The sequence below is a fragment of the Astatotilapia calliptera genome, chromosome 20, assembly GCF_900246225.1.
Source record: "Astatotilapia calliptera chromosome 20, fAstCal1.2, whole genome shotgun sequence".
Taxonomy (NCBI): domain Eukaryota; kingdom Metazoa; phylum Chordata; class Actinopteri; order Cichliformes; family Cichlidae; genus Astatotilapia; species Astatotilapia calliptera.
This window is the reverse complement of record NC_039321.1, coordinates 29211565-29229709: the sequence shown is the minus strand read 5'-3', so window position 1 is coordinate 29229709 and position 18145 is coordinate 29211565. Positions and strand designations below refer to the sequence as shown.

The 18145-nt window shown below is 41.2% G+C and overlaps 1 protein-coding gene across 1 annotated transcript in view; it reads left to right on the top strand.

Annotated features, from left to right (window-relative positions):
* Positions 1 to 18145, top strand: part of LOC113013000 (low-density lipoprotein receptor-related protein 1-like) — an 83425-nt gene that overhangs the window by 1035 nt on the left and 64245 nt on the right. Inside the window, exon 2 of the mRNA XM_026153491.1 lies at positions 10232 to 10378. Within this exon, the coding sequence (XP_026009276.1) occupies positions 10232 to 10378 (147 nt within the window). The remainder of the gene's footprint in view (positions 1 to 10231; positions 10379 to 18145) is intronic.

Sequence of the window (18145 nt, the reverse complement as noted above, 5' to 3'; positions counted from 1 at the left end):
TGGCTGTGTCAGAATGCCCAAATCCACCTTGCATTTAATAAAAAAGAGAAATAAAAGATATATATTACATCTTACGGTTTTCCATTCAAACCAAGTCGGCTGGGTTTTTTCTTCAATTCACGAAATCGGTACAGCACGACTTCAGTATCAAACCTGTGCGGAGGCATCGTTTAGGTCAGTTTACATGTTTGTTTTCAGGTACTTGCCACAAACGCAAACAACAGTTGTGTCTGCTTGCTTAATGGCGCGGCTTGCCCCGACGTGTAGCGTTTGGAGATGCCTGGAAATCACAGTGTTTGTGACAGCCAGGTCCTGAGTGATAGTGAAACGAACAAAACGTGCATTTATCCTGTTAAGTCTCAGCTCCCCTACTACTCCCCACATTTTTCCCTGATGGCAATAATGAGCTATCAAATGCGCCAATGCTCTTGTGAGAATGCATTGCAGACCTGTTGAGCTGACAGCTTTCCCTTTTTTCTTAAGTATTTTCAGATTTCTTCTTTCTTTTCATATTATATATTGAAACTACACTCATATAATATAAAACTCATTCACAGGTGGTGCCATCATCCGCCTCTGGCCTGTTTATTTCTCTAGCGTAAGCTTACTTGAGTGCCCGAGAGTGAAGTAAGGCATTAACATCTGTTAATGCTACAGAGGTCCGCTCATTGTTTGGAGTTCTTATATAAGTTTCATCAGATTTTTTTGAGGGAGGCTGTCCAGAGGGAAAGGCATAGCTGAGGTTACAGGAGGGGGCAAGCTCCTCTTCCCCCTCCTCCATCACTATGTAACATCTGGACACAGGGAGGAGACCATTAATCCAACTTAAATGTGACTAAGGAGGAGGGGTGTTGTTGCTGAAGAGCTGGGAGGGTGTAGCAAAAAAAAAAAAGGGAAAAAGAAAAAAACTTCACCAAGAGTCACATAACAATGAAAAATGTGATAGTCTGAAGTTAGCACAAAAGTTACATCACAGGGAATCAGGGATGGAAACCATGGAGCTATATGTGTCTTATGTCATTATTAGCAGTTGATTTAGCTGAGGAACTGTGTTGGGCCAAGGGGAGGGGGGGAGCCCTAAGGCAAAGTTTTCAATCCTTTTTCTTATAGTGAGTGGGGAAACATGAACAATTAATCATCTGGACAGATCCCTTTGTTACTGATCTTCTAATGAATCCACGAGTTTGTTGGAGAGTGTGAGGAGATACAGGCTGAATTTGAATTGATGCGTGCTCCAACTGTGTGATCGCTATGGCTGTAACAAATGGATATTTTCCTTAGTGATCTGGCATTTAAAAAAAGAAGAAGAAGAAGAAGTCTCTTACACAATTTATAGAGCCCAGAATGTCCCATTCAAATGGCTTGTTTAGTCCATGTCTCAGGCCTAAACCCCATTGCTGTTTCAGTCAGAGCAAACAAGCAAAAAAAAGCAGCAAATTCTAACATTTGAGAAGATGGAACGTCATACGCTTTGTGTTTTGTGTAAAAGAAAGTTGAGATGTGAGAAGAAGAAGAAAATTGAAGCTCCAGGTTTTTAATCGATGGTTTTCTTGGGCTGTTTATCAGTGTGGTTTTTAAAAAATCTAAAATAAGCCAGCTAAAGTTGCCAAATCGTGTTAAGAATTTTTAACAATCTTCTGACCTTTTAATAGTCTAAGTGATGAATCAGGAATATATGTGGCAAACCTAACTGATTAATTGGGAGAGAATTGGCTAATCATGTCAGCTGTAATTGACATTACAGTAAATGTAGTTTAGAATTAAACAGGATATTACTTCATTATCTGATTCCTTTTTTTTAAGGGTTTTTATGTTTCAAAATAACAGATTTCATCATGCTAAATGATACAATGTTAAATAAAACCTTAGATATTTTGAACCAATTATAGAGTATCCTTACAGCAACACTCCTGTGAGGCCAAAGATATTGAGAAATGTTTAAATGTGGGTCAGAGGCAGAAGGGGTTGAATTCCTGAGGAGTCTAGAGTGAGTTTGCCTGACCCTCGTAACGAGACCTTTTCCTCTGAGCTGTCACTGGAAACATCTGCTGGAAAAATTTGGCGTCCTTCGTACAAATTCAACAGATAATAGAACTTGGATTGCTCTCTTCAGCTCCTTTGAGTGGAGGTCACTGGGGAGTGGGTTTTGTAACTTTGTACACCTGAGAATGACTGTTGACTGCAAACCCATCTGCTGTAGATATCCCCCAGAAAGATTTCCTGCCATTCAGAGTCTTGTCAAAGAGAATAAAAAAAGAAAAGAAAAGTAAAAAGTAGGAGTAAAATAAAGCCAGATGTCCAGACTGTATACATTCTTTGATTTCTATGTGAAATTTAATGTAAAGCTTATGTGCAGGAGGTTTTGCATTCTTGTTCTTCTGGTTTGAGCAACAAATATTTGCGAAATGATGATAGCTGAAAGCGGTGTTCCTGATTGTTGTCGGTGTGAAGATCCACTTTTATCCTCCCACTTCCTGCGCTGCATCACAGTCAACTGTGACTGGAAGGTAAAATGAGATTAACACAACTGTCTTCACTGTTATTGACCACATATCGAAGGAGTCAGACCACAGTGTTTGTTGACTTTGAATAGCAGGGATGTGCTGTAATTGGTGTTTTCTACAAGTTACATCACTGTTTATTCTGTTCGGCTTCTAAAACCACAAAAAGAACCGGATTGGCTTTTTTAGCCAAATAGGAAGTGTGGGTTTGTGGTAATTAAGATCTGTAAGATATACTGGTTTTTTTGCTTTGTTTTGTTTTGGGGTTTTTTGCAACAATTGACTCAGACAACGTGTTTTAATTTGCTTTCGGTTCCCGTCCAGTGTTACTATGATAACTCTTAGAAATGTCATATTTTTTAAAGCTGCAGAACATGAACAAAACTGCAAAAGATTAAAACTTTGGTTTACATCTGGCACAGCTGTGAGACTACTGATCCTACAAGCTGAACACCTAGCTTGTCAGCTTTTGTTTTTTTGTTTTTTTTAGAGACTTCCGATTTGTGTGTCAGTATTGTTGGCATGCACGCTAAGACGTTGGCAGCGTTACTGTCTTTGCGCTTGACTAGAGATCCGATCGATCGCAGAGACACTCGGCTGCTTTCACACCTGGGAAGAGGAGCGGATCTTTATACATGAAGATAGCGTCCCAATTTCATGGCTTGCTGCAATTTATTAAACTTGTTTACTTTAGTCTCAGTGGTTTTTTCCACTGGAAGGTGTTGAGATGGCAAAGGCACATCTACTGCTAGTTCCATAGTATGGTGTTTTAATAATAATAATAATAATGGATACTTTATTGATCCCCATGGGGAAATTACTTGTTTTTCTCTGCATTTGACCCATTCACTCAGTGAAGCAGTGGGCAGCCCACTAAGCAGGCGCCCGGGGAGCAGTGTGTAGGGACGGTACCTTGCTCAGGGGTACCTCAGGGTAGCCGTTAAGTGGATTCGAACCGCCGACCTTCCGATCATGGGGCGACCACTTTACTGCCATTACACATTGATCTTACAAGAGTTCCCGGTTCAATGCCAAAAAGTGTCACAAATCCCTTTAGGATTGCATCAGGAAGGGCAAAAGTACAAGCACTTCTCATGATGTTGTAGGAAAAAATAATTAGCGGTGGTCTTGCTGAACTCTTGTGTAACTCTTTTAACCTGTTGCAGTTTATTCAGAGAATACTTCGACGACTGAACGCTAAGTGTAGTATTTGACTTTAACTGTTTTTGCAGCGATCCATAGCTTTTTATGACAAGTTAAAAAAATTAAAAAGCTGTGTCCTCCTGTTATTCTGAAGGAAATTTATAATTGAAACTTTTATTTACAAGAGACAACTGTTCATTAGCTTTAACTAATCGATGCTGGTGCTGAGGTACCAGCTGTGTTTTAACATCTTGAGAACATTTTGTGAAAACACACAAAAAAAGTTGGGATTTCACAGCCCGGATTGATGATTTCACCACTAACAAAGAGGTCATCTGTTGAGATGTGAAGTGGATGACAACTCATTTGTGTATTGTTTGTGACTCATTCCAGGCATTTATTGAGCCAGTAACATCCCCCCTCCTGCCTCCTTTAGTCTAATGAGGGATTCATAGCAATCCAGTCACATTAAATCAAAGAAACAATCATCTTCCAACTCATGTCAGCCCTCTTGTTTGTGGCCATAGTGAATTGGTTCCTTATTCCTACCTTTCAGGATTTGCAAGCATCTGACTTGCAGCGAATGCCTCGATTTATGTGGTCCAGCATTAATTTCTAGCTCGCAGATTCTGTTTTCATAACTGCTGAATCTGGGTTGACTTTTCCTCTGTGGCTTCACGGAGCCGTGTTCTGCAGAGACTACAGGGTTTAGAAGAGCTTTCGTTCGGCAGACTCTGAGCCTACTTACATTTTCTTTTATATCCATCAATCAAATTAAGTCAATGCATGTCTTCTACTGCATTGCATTTTACTGCGCAGGCTTTTGAAAACCTGCAGAGCCTCATCGGGTTACATGTGAGGTCAAAGCTGTAGACTTTTGTTGTGCAGTGGCACAACAACAAGCCTCTTAGGCGCTAGAGAGAGGCTAACTCTGACTCAGGCTTCTGCTGTTCGTGCATGTTTAGCCTCAGTGAAATGCCTGGTGTGGTTTAGATTTTGAATAGCCAGTGGATACAAATTCACTGTGAGCTAGTTTAAGTGCTTCAGCACAAAGCCAAGTTGTTGCTGCTTCAGTGGCCTGTGAAGGGCCTTAGGTCAGATTGTGTTTATCACCGTTGTGTTGTTCTGTTCTATACATATGAGGCTGTACTTTATTTTCCACCCTCTTCTCACTGAAAGTGCACTGATTTTGGTTAGAAGAAAATGCTCTCTTCCATCTGAATAATTAATGGAATACAAAAAACATTGGCTACTTGATTTTCATTTTTTACACATAATGCAGGGATTCTTGCTTTGACTTTCTGCTAAACGAAGCACAGAAAACTCGCTTTAAATGTGACCTCAAGGCTCTAATTACAGCCTGTAGTTGGGTTGTGTGTGTTTTGGAGGTTTTTGTTGTTGTGTGTTTTTTTTCTCTCTAAGCTGCTCTGAAAGGTTTGTGCGCCACATAGAAGGAGCGGGAAGGGCCGAAGTGATGGGTGATGAGGAACAGCCCTGGTTTCATTCCCACTTTCTCATGTCACTGTCATCACACCTAGTAGCCCAACTGAGACCCAGAGGCCCGTTAATTTTTTCACAATAAAATCCATGCTCTATTGCTCAGCCTCAAAATATTCCACAAGGGCATTGATCGGGTTGAACTCTGGGATGTGCTCAGTTTTAGATGCATGCTTGTGAAACAAAAGTGCCTTTTAATATATCAAGCTGTTTGTTTTTTGTGCCTATATAGGACAGTCCGTATAGCGGTGATATACTGTTTTAACTATGCCGAGCTTCTGGTACACAGCAGTCAAACTGAACTTTTTTAACCCTTTGCTAACAGGCTAGCAAAGAGAAACAACCAGTTTTTCTCTGGAATTCAAAATGAAAACTGTAAGGCTCCTTTAAAGTCTAGCTGTTCATCTGTAACTGATTGTCTTTTTGAGGCAAAGCTATACATATGAAACCAATTAGAAGGTGCTGGAATGTGCTACATGGATCTGGAGTTGATCTGTACAGCACGGATGGCCATATTGAGTCAGACAGATTGGGAGGGACGAAATTGGGTCAGTGTGGTGCCCCAGCTGGTGATAGTGTCTGGAGGCCTCCATCACTTGGCAGCTGAATTGGTGCCACAGCACCATTTACTCACCACTACATCCTGTTCCACCCAGCGAACTTTCTCTCAACCTTAAAGTTTTTGGATTGGATAAAAACAAAGCAACACGTATATTTCATCTTTATAAAAAGCAAAACAAAAAAGGAGTGAAAATACTATATTCTTGTAAGGCACTCGGGAGGGATGTTTCTAGAAGAGCCAGGCTCTGTATACATTCAGGTATTTGCTCATTCGCTCGTATCTAATGCTTTTTCCTATGTACAGTGCTTGGGGGCAAGTCAGTGTGTCCTGTTTAGACAGTGCAGAGCTTTAGCTGCTCAGCATAAGGAAGTACAGTGTGGCCTCATACAAGTGATGGTGTGCTAGAAGTCAAACCCAGTCAGCCAAATGGAGCCTGAGCATCCACATAGGAGGAAGTAGCTCAGTGATTTAGAGCATTTTGTGGGTGTCAACACAGCATTTGTTCAAAAACCTTTAGTGACAACAGTGTGGAGGATTTTGTGTCAGACAGTCATGCTTAGTCCTTTGGTCTTTCCTCACAGCACCAAGGAAGGAAGGTGCAGTTAAATTATATCAATGAAGAAAAATGAAATTTGTGGTATTTGCTCAGTTGCACAGTTAGTTTTCATTGACTATTAACCAGAAGAAAACTCTTGAATGTTGTTGTTTGTTTGTTTTTTATTGGTAAGTAAAATTGCATAGCACACAACATCACAAATATCAAGGTAGAATTGGTCTCTAATTTCTAATATTTCAACCAAGATCTTCATTTAGTGTCCGTACAGTTCTCCTTCACCGCCTAAGAGGTTTAAATTATTGTTTGTTTGTTTTTTTTAAAGAAAAAAAAAACTAATCCTGTTTCTATTGGATGCATATTAAAGACACTTTGGTAGCATATTGGCCTTCACTTCTAGCCTTATGTTCACATGGAAAGCTTTTAATATCTTTCTTTCTACAAAGATTTCTTCAGTAAAATACATCGTCAGTGCAACAGAACTGAACTATAATTACATAATAGACTTTGTTTATGTGGAAGGTTTTTTTTCTTCTTTTTTTAAAAATGCTTTAAATAACAGCCGATAAATATTTTTGCACACAATGTAATTTGTCTGCAGAAGCTTGTTTTCCTGTAGAGTTTCCAAAGTTGCAAAAACTGAGCAATGGTATGAAGTTCTAAACTCTTGAGGATTTCACGTTAGGCTCTGAAGGTTATTTTTCTCATGTTTCTCTCTAATTAGACGAGTTTTTGCTTCAGCAGATACCCACAGGATGTTTTTTTCTCTCAAATTATCTTTAGCGTGGAAGGATGTGGTTGTCATACCTGATCTTTTTTAAAGTTGTGAAAAACAGAAGGAGTTGTTGTTGTTGTTTCTTTCTAAAATGTGATATTCCTCTTGTTTTGTGGTTGCAATATATTCGATGCTGTTGAATTTTCTAGTATTTAGTCACAGAGGTTTTATGAAGTTGCTGTTAAGCTCTGCCAGGAAAAGCTTTAGTTGGAATGGCATTATCGGGAGGGAACTCTGTTGAACACCAGCCTTGTACAAGCTCATGAAAGTAGAGTATATTCATTGATTCAGGAGCCTAAATAAAAGGTGTACACATGACTTTTTTTCATGTGAGTACTAGTACTTTAACAGCCCAGTTTAATTTGGACCCTCACCTACCCACCCATCCCCAAAACTGGCATTAGCTGTGGAAAAAAAACAATGACTTTGAAGCCTGAATTAACAATTCACATCTCTGTTTGAGATATTTCAGTGGGCTTTGAAAAAGCACTGCTGAAGGGGAGGGTTGCCAGTCTTCCTCTCCTTCTCCAACCCCTCCTCAGCCACAACCTCCAATTAGACTCGGAGGTTCTCCCCTCTGCGGTCATTTCATGCTGGTGTGTAAAGGGATGATAAAATTAGATCCCACAGAATTTTATTTCCAGTTTCATGTCAACTCACAGGCAATAACTGGATCAGCTTAGCTGCTTCACACAGCATCTAAACTTAGAGGAGGTTTCAATACTTCAATTCATTTCAGCTCAGCTCAACCAGTGACGCTATTTTTGGGGTGTTGGCTCTCTAGATAGAGTAAATCAAGACATATGAGCACAGGCTAATGTGTGTTTTTCGCCATCCAGAATGCATCGGGGCATCAGTAGGCTGAAAGAAAGCAAAAGTAACAGGCTGGCCTCAGGCCATGGCTAGCTTCCATCTCTCATGGTCTCTGTCCATTCTTATACTGCTTCCCTTTCTCACTCTTACAGTATCTCAGATTTAGCCTCCTATCGGAGCCTTGTGACATTTAACAGATTCTGGAGTATGATGTCTTAAAGCTACATTTAAGTCTTCTTCTTCTGCACCACTTGAAACTGTTTTTAAGCTTTCCTCCAGCCTTTGTTTAAGAAGAGAGAAGAGAAAAAAACTCAAGGCTGTAGCTCTGCATTTTAAAATCTAGCACTCTCTCTTTATCTCCTTGAGTATCAAGGTGTTGCTGTATAATGGGAGTGCTGCAGTTTGATCCCTGCAGCCCTTTAGATTCTTATTGTAGTACAAAAACATGACACTCAGAAGTCTTATTGCTTTACTTAAACATACATTGTCCGATGGAGAGAAAGAAAAGTCCAGTTCCAAAGCCTTTAGTCTGACAGTCAAAAGAGACGTGATTGCAATGATACACTAGCTCCGCGCTCTCTTGTGATTTCAGTCACATCCTGGCCCGCTTGCGGTACACCCCTCCACCACTCACCCCAAACACCTCCCTGCCTGCCAAGTACATAGGGAGGCAAGTCATCCAGGGTGAGCGAGGGCTCAGTCACTGCAGAGAATCACAATGAGACTGTTGGTGCTGTCCTTCCCAGAGCATTGCTGCACAACAGTACAGTAACAACAACCATTGTAGTCTCTCTCTTTTTTTTTTTGACCACTCACATAAAAGAAAGCAATTGCTTTGTGCTTTTCTAGCTGCCCATTTTCACTCTTCTGTATGCTGAGAGGAAATGTTTGCACAATTTCAGCTTTCTCAAGGTTAACTAATATATTTAAGAATAATGATGAAAACTGAGTTTAGTACTATAAGCTTAAATGAGCTAAATTACAAAAACTAAACCCTGGTGGGGACTTGTGCTGTTACTAGTAGCAGGGGTGTCTGAAATTAGGAAGCCTTAGGTGCCCCCACCCCCTTCTGTCTGTCTTTGGTTAGGTTACCTATGCTGTACTGTTCACTGCCAGGTGAAGAGAATCCCACTGATAGTGTGTGATATATTTAACCTAAATGTTTTTGTTTAGTACAAAATAAAAAAAAAACCCTTTCCCGCACTCCGAGCAAAGTTATTATTTTTCTCTTTTAAGTTGGGGAAGAGCGAGGACCAAATATAATATCAAAATTGTTCCTGAGGCTTGATGCCACTAAAATATGTTTTCAAGCCTCTTGCTGTAGGTAGAGCTCTGTGTGACATGGGTTTTTGTAAATTCAAACATGTCAGCACTGTCAGACTGCTGATGTGTCAGGAGCATTGCTGTGGTGTGGCTAGCCTGTGTGGTACGCCTCAGCAATCTCTGCTGACTTGCTGCCCAGGACTACCGTGTTCTGCAGTTTCCCATGGGTCAGGCAGCGACCCAGGGGACCCATGTGTCGTGGCCCAGTTGTGCTTGAGCCACGACACATGAAAGAGCCTGTATAGTGAGAATTTAAAACAAAACAAAACACAGCTTCAATAGTAATTTAAAAATAGTAGCATGCTGTTTCCTCTATTGCGGAAGAAAAGGGAGAAACAGCAAACAAACACAGAAACGTTGTTGGTTGTGGAGCTTTTTTTCTGAATGCCTTTTCTTTTCTTTTCTTTTTAAACTTTGAACACAAAAAGCACAGTTGTAACTTTTTCATGTTGCTTTGCCCGGCTGAGTTAGGATCTATGCGGTTTGAATTTGGAAATTAGAGTCTGTATGGAGGAGAGTGTGTTTTTTTTCTGCTTTTATCCATTATAAAAATAAAGTTAGTCTGAGCTCCTTCAGTGACAGGCTGCTGCATCCTAGATGCATGAAGGAGCGTTTCCGCAGGTCCTTCCTCCCTGCAGCTGTCAGACTGTACAATCAGAACTGCTCCCAACAAACATAGATGTTTACATCTGCGCTGTAACTGCAATAATTTAATCAACCGATTCGGACTACAACCTGGTTTGCCTCTTACCTGTAGTTATTTTTATTTAATTTACTAACTGTACAGTACTCTCTGTATATAGTAACCATTGTCCTTAATGCAAATATGTAAGAAAAATTGTGTATGTTTCTGTTCTGTGTCCTGTGTAGTGTTTGTTTGTATGTGTGTCTTTTTGGCTGCTGTTACAACCAAATGTCCCCTTGTGGGACAATTAAAGGTCTATTCTATTCTATTCTATTCTATTCTACCAGTATTAGAATTTCATTCATTTTTAATGTGATTTTTTTCTCTAAATTTTATGATTCTATGACCATCACCTTTCTTTCCTGCTTTTCTTTTTCAGCTCCCAGCTCCAAAGCAGACGAGCAGCCCAAGACTTGCAGCTCTAAACAGTTTGTATGTAAGGACCAGGTGACCTGTATCTCCAAAGGCTGGCGCTGTGATGGGGAGAAGGACTGTCCAGATGGCTCAGATGAATCTCCAGATATCTGTAAATATTCTACACGAACGGCTACCAAAACCTGTGTGTCACCTGCAGTAAGGTTGGGCGATTGGACAAATATATTGACTATCGACGATGGGCTGAGGCTATCGATCGTTTTTACAAGGGCGATTTATTTATTTGCCCATGAGTAAGTTTGCTTATAATGTTGGTTGAAGCTAACAGAAGCAGTCAAAAGAAATAAATAATAGCGCTGTTTTAACGGCGCTGTTTTAACGGCGCTCTCCACAGCTGCGAGCAAATGCACCCTCCTGAGAGTGCAGCAGCGATTCATTTACTCAAACTCATAACAGAAAGAAAGGACGACAGTCGCCTGTTTTCAGAAAAAAACCAAAAACATTTTATTTAAATTAAAAAAAACCCACAACGGTGGGGAAGGAAACAAATAGAAACTTGCTTATTTTTTCCAGTATAACCGTGTTTACAGGCTGTTCCAGTATTTGTCTGTCTTACACACTCAACCAAACAACAAATAAGTTAAAAATCAAAATGTCTCTTCCAGCCAACATTTCCGTGCCATGTGTGACATCAATGGGAAACGTTTTTCATGCATTTTCCACCAAGCCAATTAGGTTGTCCGTGTTTGGACTTCTTTTGTGTTCTAAGCACGCAAATCAGTCCGTGCATGATTACATTGCTACGCCCATCAAAAAGCCTGTGCATGCGTAAATATATCGCCTATCATCAGTTTATTGGACTGACAATTGTTGGTTGGAAAATTCTTACGTATCACCCAACCTTACCCTGCAGCCATATTACTGGTACTTTCCTGCTTTGGCCGGTGCACTGTAATCAAAATGAGGAGCCTTTTGGAGAAAAAAGTGACCTTTTTTATAGCCCATGCATCACGGTGTATTTTCTGCATATGATGTAAGACATCAAAATGACTAGCCTTAAATGGCTTTGAAGACAAAGCAGTGCAATGTTCAGACAGTTAAATTTAGGACTGAATAAGGAGGCAGGTTTGTCTCTTTCTGCAAAGAATGCTGCTCGGCTGAATTATGGCTCTTCTAATGTGGCCTTGTTTAGTCTGAATCTTCAGGGATGTGTCTGCTCTTGTCTGGACTCTTGCGGGATCTGTCCCAAAGACTCTTGTCCCAACCACTCACATCTAACAGCTTCTCCATCCATAAACTCTCTGGTAAAAGCCTTCCTGCTGTTTATATGGAGACGCTAATGATAATATTATTGTGCCACACCTTACATCTCTCATAGGATTCTCACCGTATACTGGCATGCAAAGGCAAGGCAGTGACTCACAGCGTTAACGGTCCTAGTTACTGTGGATGTAATATAGCCCAGCAGTAACGCACCACTACTCATAGGATGCTGTGATCTCCTATATGTAAAAGTGCTGAAATGGAGAAAGTCTCATTTTCCTTTCCTATAAAGTAGAAAGAAAGAAGAGATGATCTGTGTCTCATTCAAACTAAAAAGAAAGGATTCTCTCATCTACTTCATCTGTCACGACCCCATATTTAAAGAGTCATGCACATTTTACCGTGATAATTTACTGCTAACAGCCAAACTCTTTCTTTATTAGTTTAGCTAAGGACTTTACTTTTTTCTTTTTAAAGGCGTTTTGGAAAAACAAAACGTGTGTGGTCCACCTAATTCATTCTAGCAAGATGCAGTTATTCAATTTCTGCCCTTTTCTACCATGCAATTGAACTGAGTGAGGTCTGCAAAGCTCTTATGTAATTTTGGTGACACAAACAATGGTGTGATTCATCTTCTGCAGGGAGAGATGGAGAGCAGGGTTTCACCAGAACATCAAGATATGTTCTGCTCAATTACCCGCTTCCCATGGGCTCTACGCTGCCTCTCGTTTTATCTTTTAGTTAAGGCGCTTCTTTACTCGTATTTGTTTTTTTTAAAGCATCCTTAATAAACATGTTACTGCAGTAAATGCACGTTCTCGCTGTGCCGCTCTGTGTTTGCAGTCTAATAAGTAAATTAAAGGCCGGGCGCCTTTTAAGTATCACAAAGAAAGGCGGCCAGACTGTGATTTTATCCAAAGTCTTTTAGTTGAGCCATCCATTAAATTTGAGTAGTGTTTAGAATGGAGGGCTGCAGATAAAGCTACAGAGCAAATGGGCCTGAGCCAGCAGAGATGGAGTCAGAGACTCTGAAAGAGTATGGCTCTAAAGGTTATTTAAAATCCTCCTCTGACTCAGAGGAATGGAAAAGTCTTTTTCCCTTTATCCTGGCTTTTCCATTCACAGGGCGAAACAGTTTGCAGGTCATCAGTCTGGTTACTCCCCTACTGGAAAGCATCATAGGATGATCTGTGCAGCTGGATGTAAACAAGGCTGCTCACAACTGAGCTGTTATGGAAATGGTAGATAAAAAGGAAGGCAATGATCCATGTGAAAGGGCTAAAATCTGGATTAACTGCAGAGGCTTTGTTTAGGTGCACTGTTTTTATGTTGAAAAGTTCACTGTATCCTGTGTTTATCCACTGCTTTATTTTATCAGCTTCAACGTTTACAAAAGCAGTCTAACTTTTACTTTCAAACTTATGTTGATGGCAGAGAATTACGAGAAGTTCCCCTCTCTCTAGACTTGCGTTTCGACATGCCTCCAAACCACAGTCTAATTTTGTGTGTTAATGTTGACGCGAAATAGAGTGGTGCACGCTACTATAATTACGACATTATCTACCGTTTAAGTTAATTACCATCTGCACACTTGGTCTACAGAGAACACTTACAGGGATATCGGCTTAGAAAAAAAATCATTTCCTCCCAATCTTCCCCTTTTTCTTTGCTTTCTAATCATCTGCTCCTTGGCTGTGCTTCTATCCCGCTAAGGGATTGCCCCACAGTCTGTCCATCCTGTAAATCAAACAGTGACACTGCAGGCAGTGCACGCAGCCACATATGAAGCTTTTCAAAAGTTCAAGTAAGAATCTGCTTGGTTTATTCTACTCATCCTTTTGCTTGTTTCTTGACACCGGTCCAGCTAATTGGACTGATGCATGTGTCGTTTCTGCTGAAAATTACACCTGCTTTGCTTACAGTGATCATGAATTCACTTGTTATCAGAGTGTGTGAGAGGGGAAGTCGTAAATGTGTGTATTTGTCTGGATCTTTCATCTACACCTCAAGTATCCTTTCTGGAAGTAAGGGTGCTCCTCAGTATCATACTGTCTGGAGGCCTAATTGCCTGTCATTTCCAAGCCACTCATCTAGGCTGTAATTATGTTGAGAAGCTAAAGACGAGCTTCACCCACAGTAGCAGGGTAGTAACACTGCATGAGGCGCTAGCTGTGACTGGGGTGCTAGCTTGATCCAGGTGGGGGTGTCAGTATTGTGTGTTAGCGTTATTAGTCTGAAGGCTTATTTATCGCAGGGGCATTGAAGCTGAGTGGTGAGGCGGTCCATGTATGAACATGTGGTTTTTGGAGGCGGGGTGGGAGGGGGTTGCACATGGAATTACGCAGGCTTTCGGTGTATGGGCCAGTGTACACCTCCCTCTCAAACATCCATCATGAGGTTGCCTGTACAGACTCCTGGCTGTCAGTGTGACCCTGTTAGCCACTCCCAAGGACTGCACTGGTTCCTCCTCACTGCGTGGCTTCAGTTCAGTCCAGACAGGCCATTTCACCTCAATTACATACAGGCTTAGGTCTCAGGAAGTCCCTGACATGTGGCCTCGGGGCAGGAGTTTGTACTCTGTGTGTCTCGGCGATGGTGTTCTGTTTAGGACTGCTGCTTTTTAAATGTTACTATAGGTAGTTGTAAAACGTTGCAGAATTGGCCCTATCTGGCAGATATAAAGTGGTCAGGGACGGGTGTTTGGGCTGTTATATCAATGCAGGCCTTTAAGTGCATAGAACTGATGCAGTGTGGGATAAAGAGATGTGGATAAAAGCTTGCTATCACGCTGTGCTTATTAACCATCCAATTTACCTTTATGCTTGTGCACACACTTCCACACGAGCGGTATTTCTTAGAATACAAAGGTTTATATAACTAGTTAGTACCACAAACAAAAGTAAATCCTTTGAGACATCGTTACTCGCACTGTCACTGACATTCATTAGTATTCCTGCTGGTTCCGTTCAACAGCAACAGCAGCTTTTTTTGGCACTTTTCTTTTTTAGTTTTAGAGGGATGGGGAAAGCATTTCACCGAGGTCTTGAGATTTTACAGCAATAACTGACTGACTAATCTTTTTTTATACATGACAATTATAGCTTTCATTTCAAGCAGTCCTGGTTAGGGCTTATAGAGGATGCTGCTGGTAAAATCAAAAGTGCTGTGTAGTTACTTTGCTTCCTTGTCACAAGCACTTGCTCTAAAAAGAAGGGAAAAAGACTCCTCCTCTCTGTATGTCAAGTCTGTATGCAATTATGATTCTTGCATGACCCACATTCAGTGTGGTTGAGCCAGAGAGTGGGAACAGATGTTTGAAGAAGTCTAGCATGTGAGCACTTTCTCAATCACGAGAAGCACTTTCCATGCAGGAATCCCTTTTAACATCAGATTCAACGATTGTCTGCCTCTAATTTGGTAGTTTGGTTTTTTTAAGTCTTCTGATTTAACATGAAAATGTTCACAGGATGACTATAAAGAGGCGGTTGAATTGCATCTCAGTCATGCAAATACACAGCTTTTCTTTCCTCATAGGGTATCATCAAGTCCCATTCAGGGGGGAGAAAATGACCTTTTAATTGAAAGTAGTTAGCTCTTGTAAATATTAAGATACTCCCTGTACTCACACTATCAGTTTGGCATGATAACTGTCCCCATTGGCTTATTGATGTGGCGAGTATGTTGTGTAGATGCAGTCAGACACACACGTTGATTTGTTTTCCTTGTTGATGGCGGAAAGTAATTTTGAGGGGATATGCATTGGAATGCACTTTCATAATGAAACGGAGGGGCTCTTGTCCAAAGAGGCTAAAGATATTTAATGAAACTATGACCAAATCTGGACCACAAAACACACACTGCTTTCTATGAAATGTTTATTTCAGCTTATTATCATATTATTTCATCTTGGGTGTTTGCACCATTACAGTTTGCTGTAATGAACATATTGGAAACTCCTTCAGAGACTTTGATGCAATGGTGTAGTGGCACAGTGCTGTACAGCGCATAGTACCTCACAGCATATAGCTTGCCTCCTAGCCCAAACACTGTGCTCCATGTCAGTGCATGCTGTGGCCTGGGGCCGAGCTAATGAGGAGGTCTGATGGGGAGATTGAGCTATCATCTCCACGCAGCTGCCTGAGGCGGCTGCAGGCCACACAACAAGGTTATCTGTCCATCTCTTGCCCTTGCGCCCCCTCTGGACGCTGGCCAGCCTGGTCCCTTGCCTGTCATGCATCAGCAGCCTCTCCAGGACAACCATGTCTTGGCGGCCGCTGTCATGGTGGGATGGGATGCAGGCATGGAGTCATGGGAAGAAGGAGCTATTCCTACAGAAAAAGCCTTTGTATAGGAGAAAATGAGCAGATTAGCGTTTAGGCTGAGGAGGAAAATGGAAATGTCTTTTTAAGGCTCTGATCCTCTTTCTGTTGAAACAGCCTTTTACAGTAATGTTTGGGGGGTTGGGGGGGATCCTTTCATGGCCTATAATCAGTCATGTAGCTGTAGTCACAGGGGGCACTAGGCAGGGGCAAGAGGGTCTGTAGTGGCAGTGGCTGACACACTGCTTCCACAGAGGAAGGAGAAAAGCCCTGTAAATCCCTCTGGTCTATAGCCCTGAGCCCTCCTCAGCTTCACCAGCCTATCAAAAGACCACGATCGCAGGGCTTTCACACACCACGCAGACACCACTTCCCTTTCTCTGCTGTCTCCGACACACCCTGTCTCCTTCCCAACATCTTTCTCTTTGTCCCGTGTCTGTCCATCTTCCTCCCTGTCCGGTGGCTTAAGTAGATTCATCTCTGTTCCCTACTCGTTATGGTTCCTATGCAGTCTCTTTTGCTTGCGGAGATGACTTTTTTGTAAATATTTTTTTGCAACAGCTTTTATACAGTAATGGTTTGAGTGAAACAACCTATCAATTATGCCAGCACATTTGGGTAAACAAGGAGGTGAATAGATGCGATGTGCTGCTTCACTCGAAGAATTCAGCCTGGAGAAATAATCCACACAAGCTTGGAGGGCTGCTAAAATAGTTTTTAAATCTGTGGATTAGTTGTTTGATTATTATTATTTTATTTAGGATATTCATAGGGCTAAAGTGTCCATAGCAGGAATAACAAAATCTAAACTTCAACCATTTTCCAAACTACTAGTTTGACATGATTTTCTTCTGTCTGCAGGCAAATCCTGTGCTTGGTCTGTGTTTAGCTTGAAATGGATAAATGTACTTTTCCCAACAAAATAGTGAAACTGAAGCAAAGTGTGTATTCATTTTAACGCTCATTGGAACTTTTGGAAGAGAAGTGCTGTTTTTTTCCAAATATGTTTTGCTATTTAATGAGTTTACCGTTGCTGAACCCTTTTGTAGTCATGTCTGTGTGCATGATACTCAAACATGAATTTTGGGTCATTTGCACACGATCCTTGTCAGTATCTTGATTGTACCATGCAGAGAAAGACAGAGGTATTAGATACACAAAACCTACAATACAGTTCAGTTGTGGCATTGTATTTATTGTACTGTTTCATTACAATTGGGTAAAAACTAGCACACACGTCTGCTCCCAGTGGATTTCTCCTCAGTAGGGTTTGCCATAGTCATGTGCTCATTTTGTATGCCGCTGCAAAGTGTGTGACTCCAGAGTGGGGAGAGTCCATCAGTGGGCAGGCCTGCCTGTCACCCTGCGTGACATTTTAATTCGAGCTGACAGCAGACTGTATGGGAGTCAGTCAGGGGCTGCTATGGAACCCAGAGAGCAGGAAGAAACGCGGGCTTTTATGAGCAGAACAAAAGATCGACAGGGGATCTAAATTTAAGGTAATTGCATAACTACTGAGGATGGGGGATGGTTGGATCTGAAGCCTGAGGTGTAGGAGGGAAGCGCACATTAGGAAAGACCGTCTTTCACTGGTGTCCATCAGTAAAACCTTAGTGGAACCCACGACATACAAGGGATAGCTGTGCTTATTTTTGAAGGTGATGCATTATCTAAAGTGTGCACTGTGCTCTTGGCAAAGACTGCACACTGCAATAGAAATGCCGTGACAGTTAAACGAGTTTGGCATTGCAACTCAGTTTGTTTTACGATGAATCTCAGATAATTTTTTTCACATGTGATACGTCGAGAATGAAAGAAGTAAGTCACGGAGAACAGTTAACAATAAAGATCCCGGAGGCCGCTGTGAGGTTATGCTTATATCACTGTTAAATGATCCTGATGTTTAGTGCAGCGATGTAATGATCCTCATTCTGCTCGCTAATAGGTGTGGGAGTTGTAATTTTCCCTTTTTCTGCCTCAGTAAAGAATCTCTGCAATCTCAGAGTGAGGTGGCTTAATAATGCTAAAGAGTAAAAATGTCAGTAAAATTAATAAAATGTAAATGACAGCTGCAGAACTGGTCTCATAGAATTAAGTGAGGTATTTCTTTCTGTACGTTGACAGCAAAGATGGGGTTTTTTTGGCGGGGGGTTGGTTATGTGGGATAACAAAAGCATGAGGGACTTAATCCAGACAAATAAATTGTCGGTTAATATTCTTTTTTTTTTTTTTTTTTTAAAGAAAAAAGTCGGGCTTGACCTCACCAACAAGCAAACAGAACAATCAACAGTCCCTTGCTCTGAGCTGTGTTGTGATTGAAACTGATGGAAAGTTGG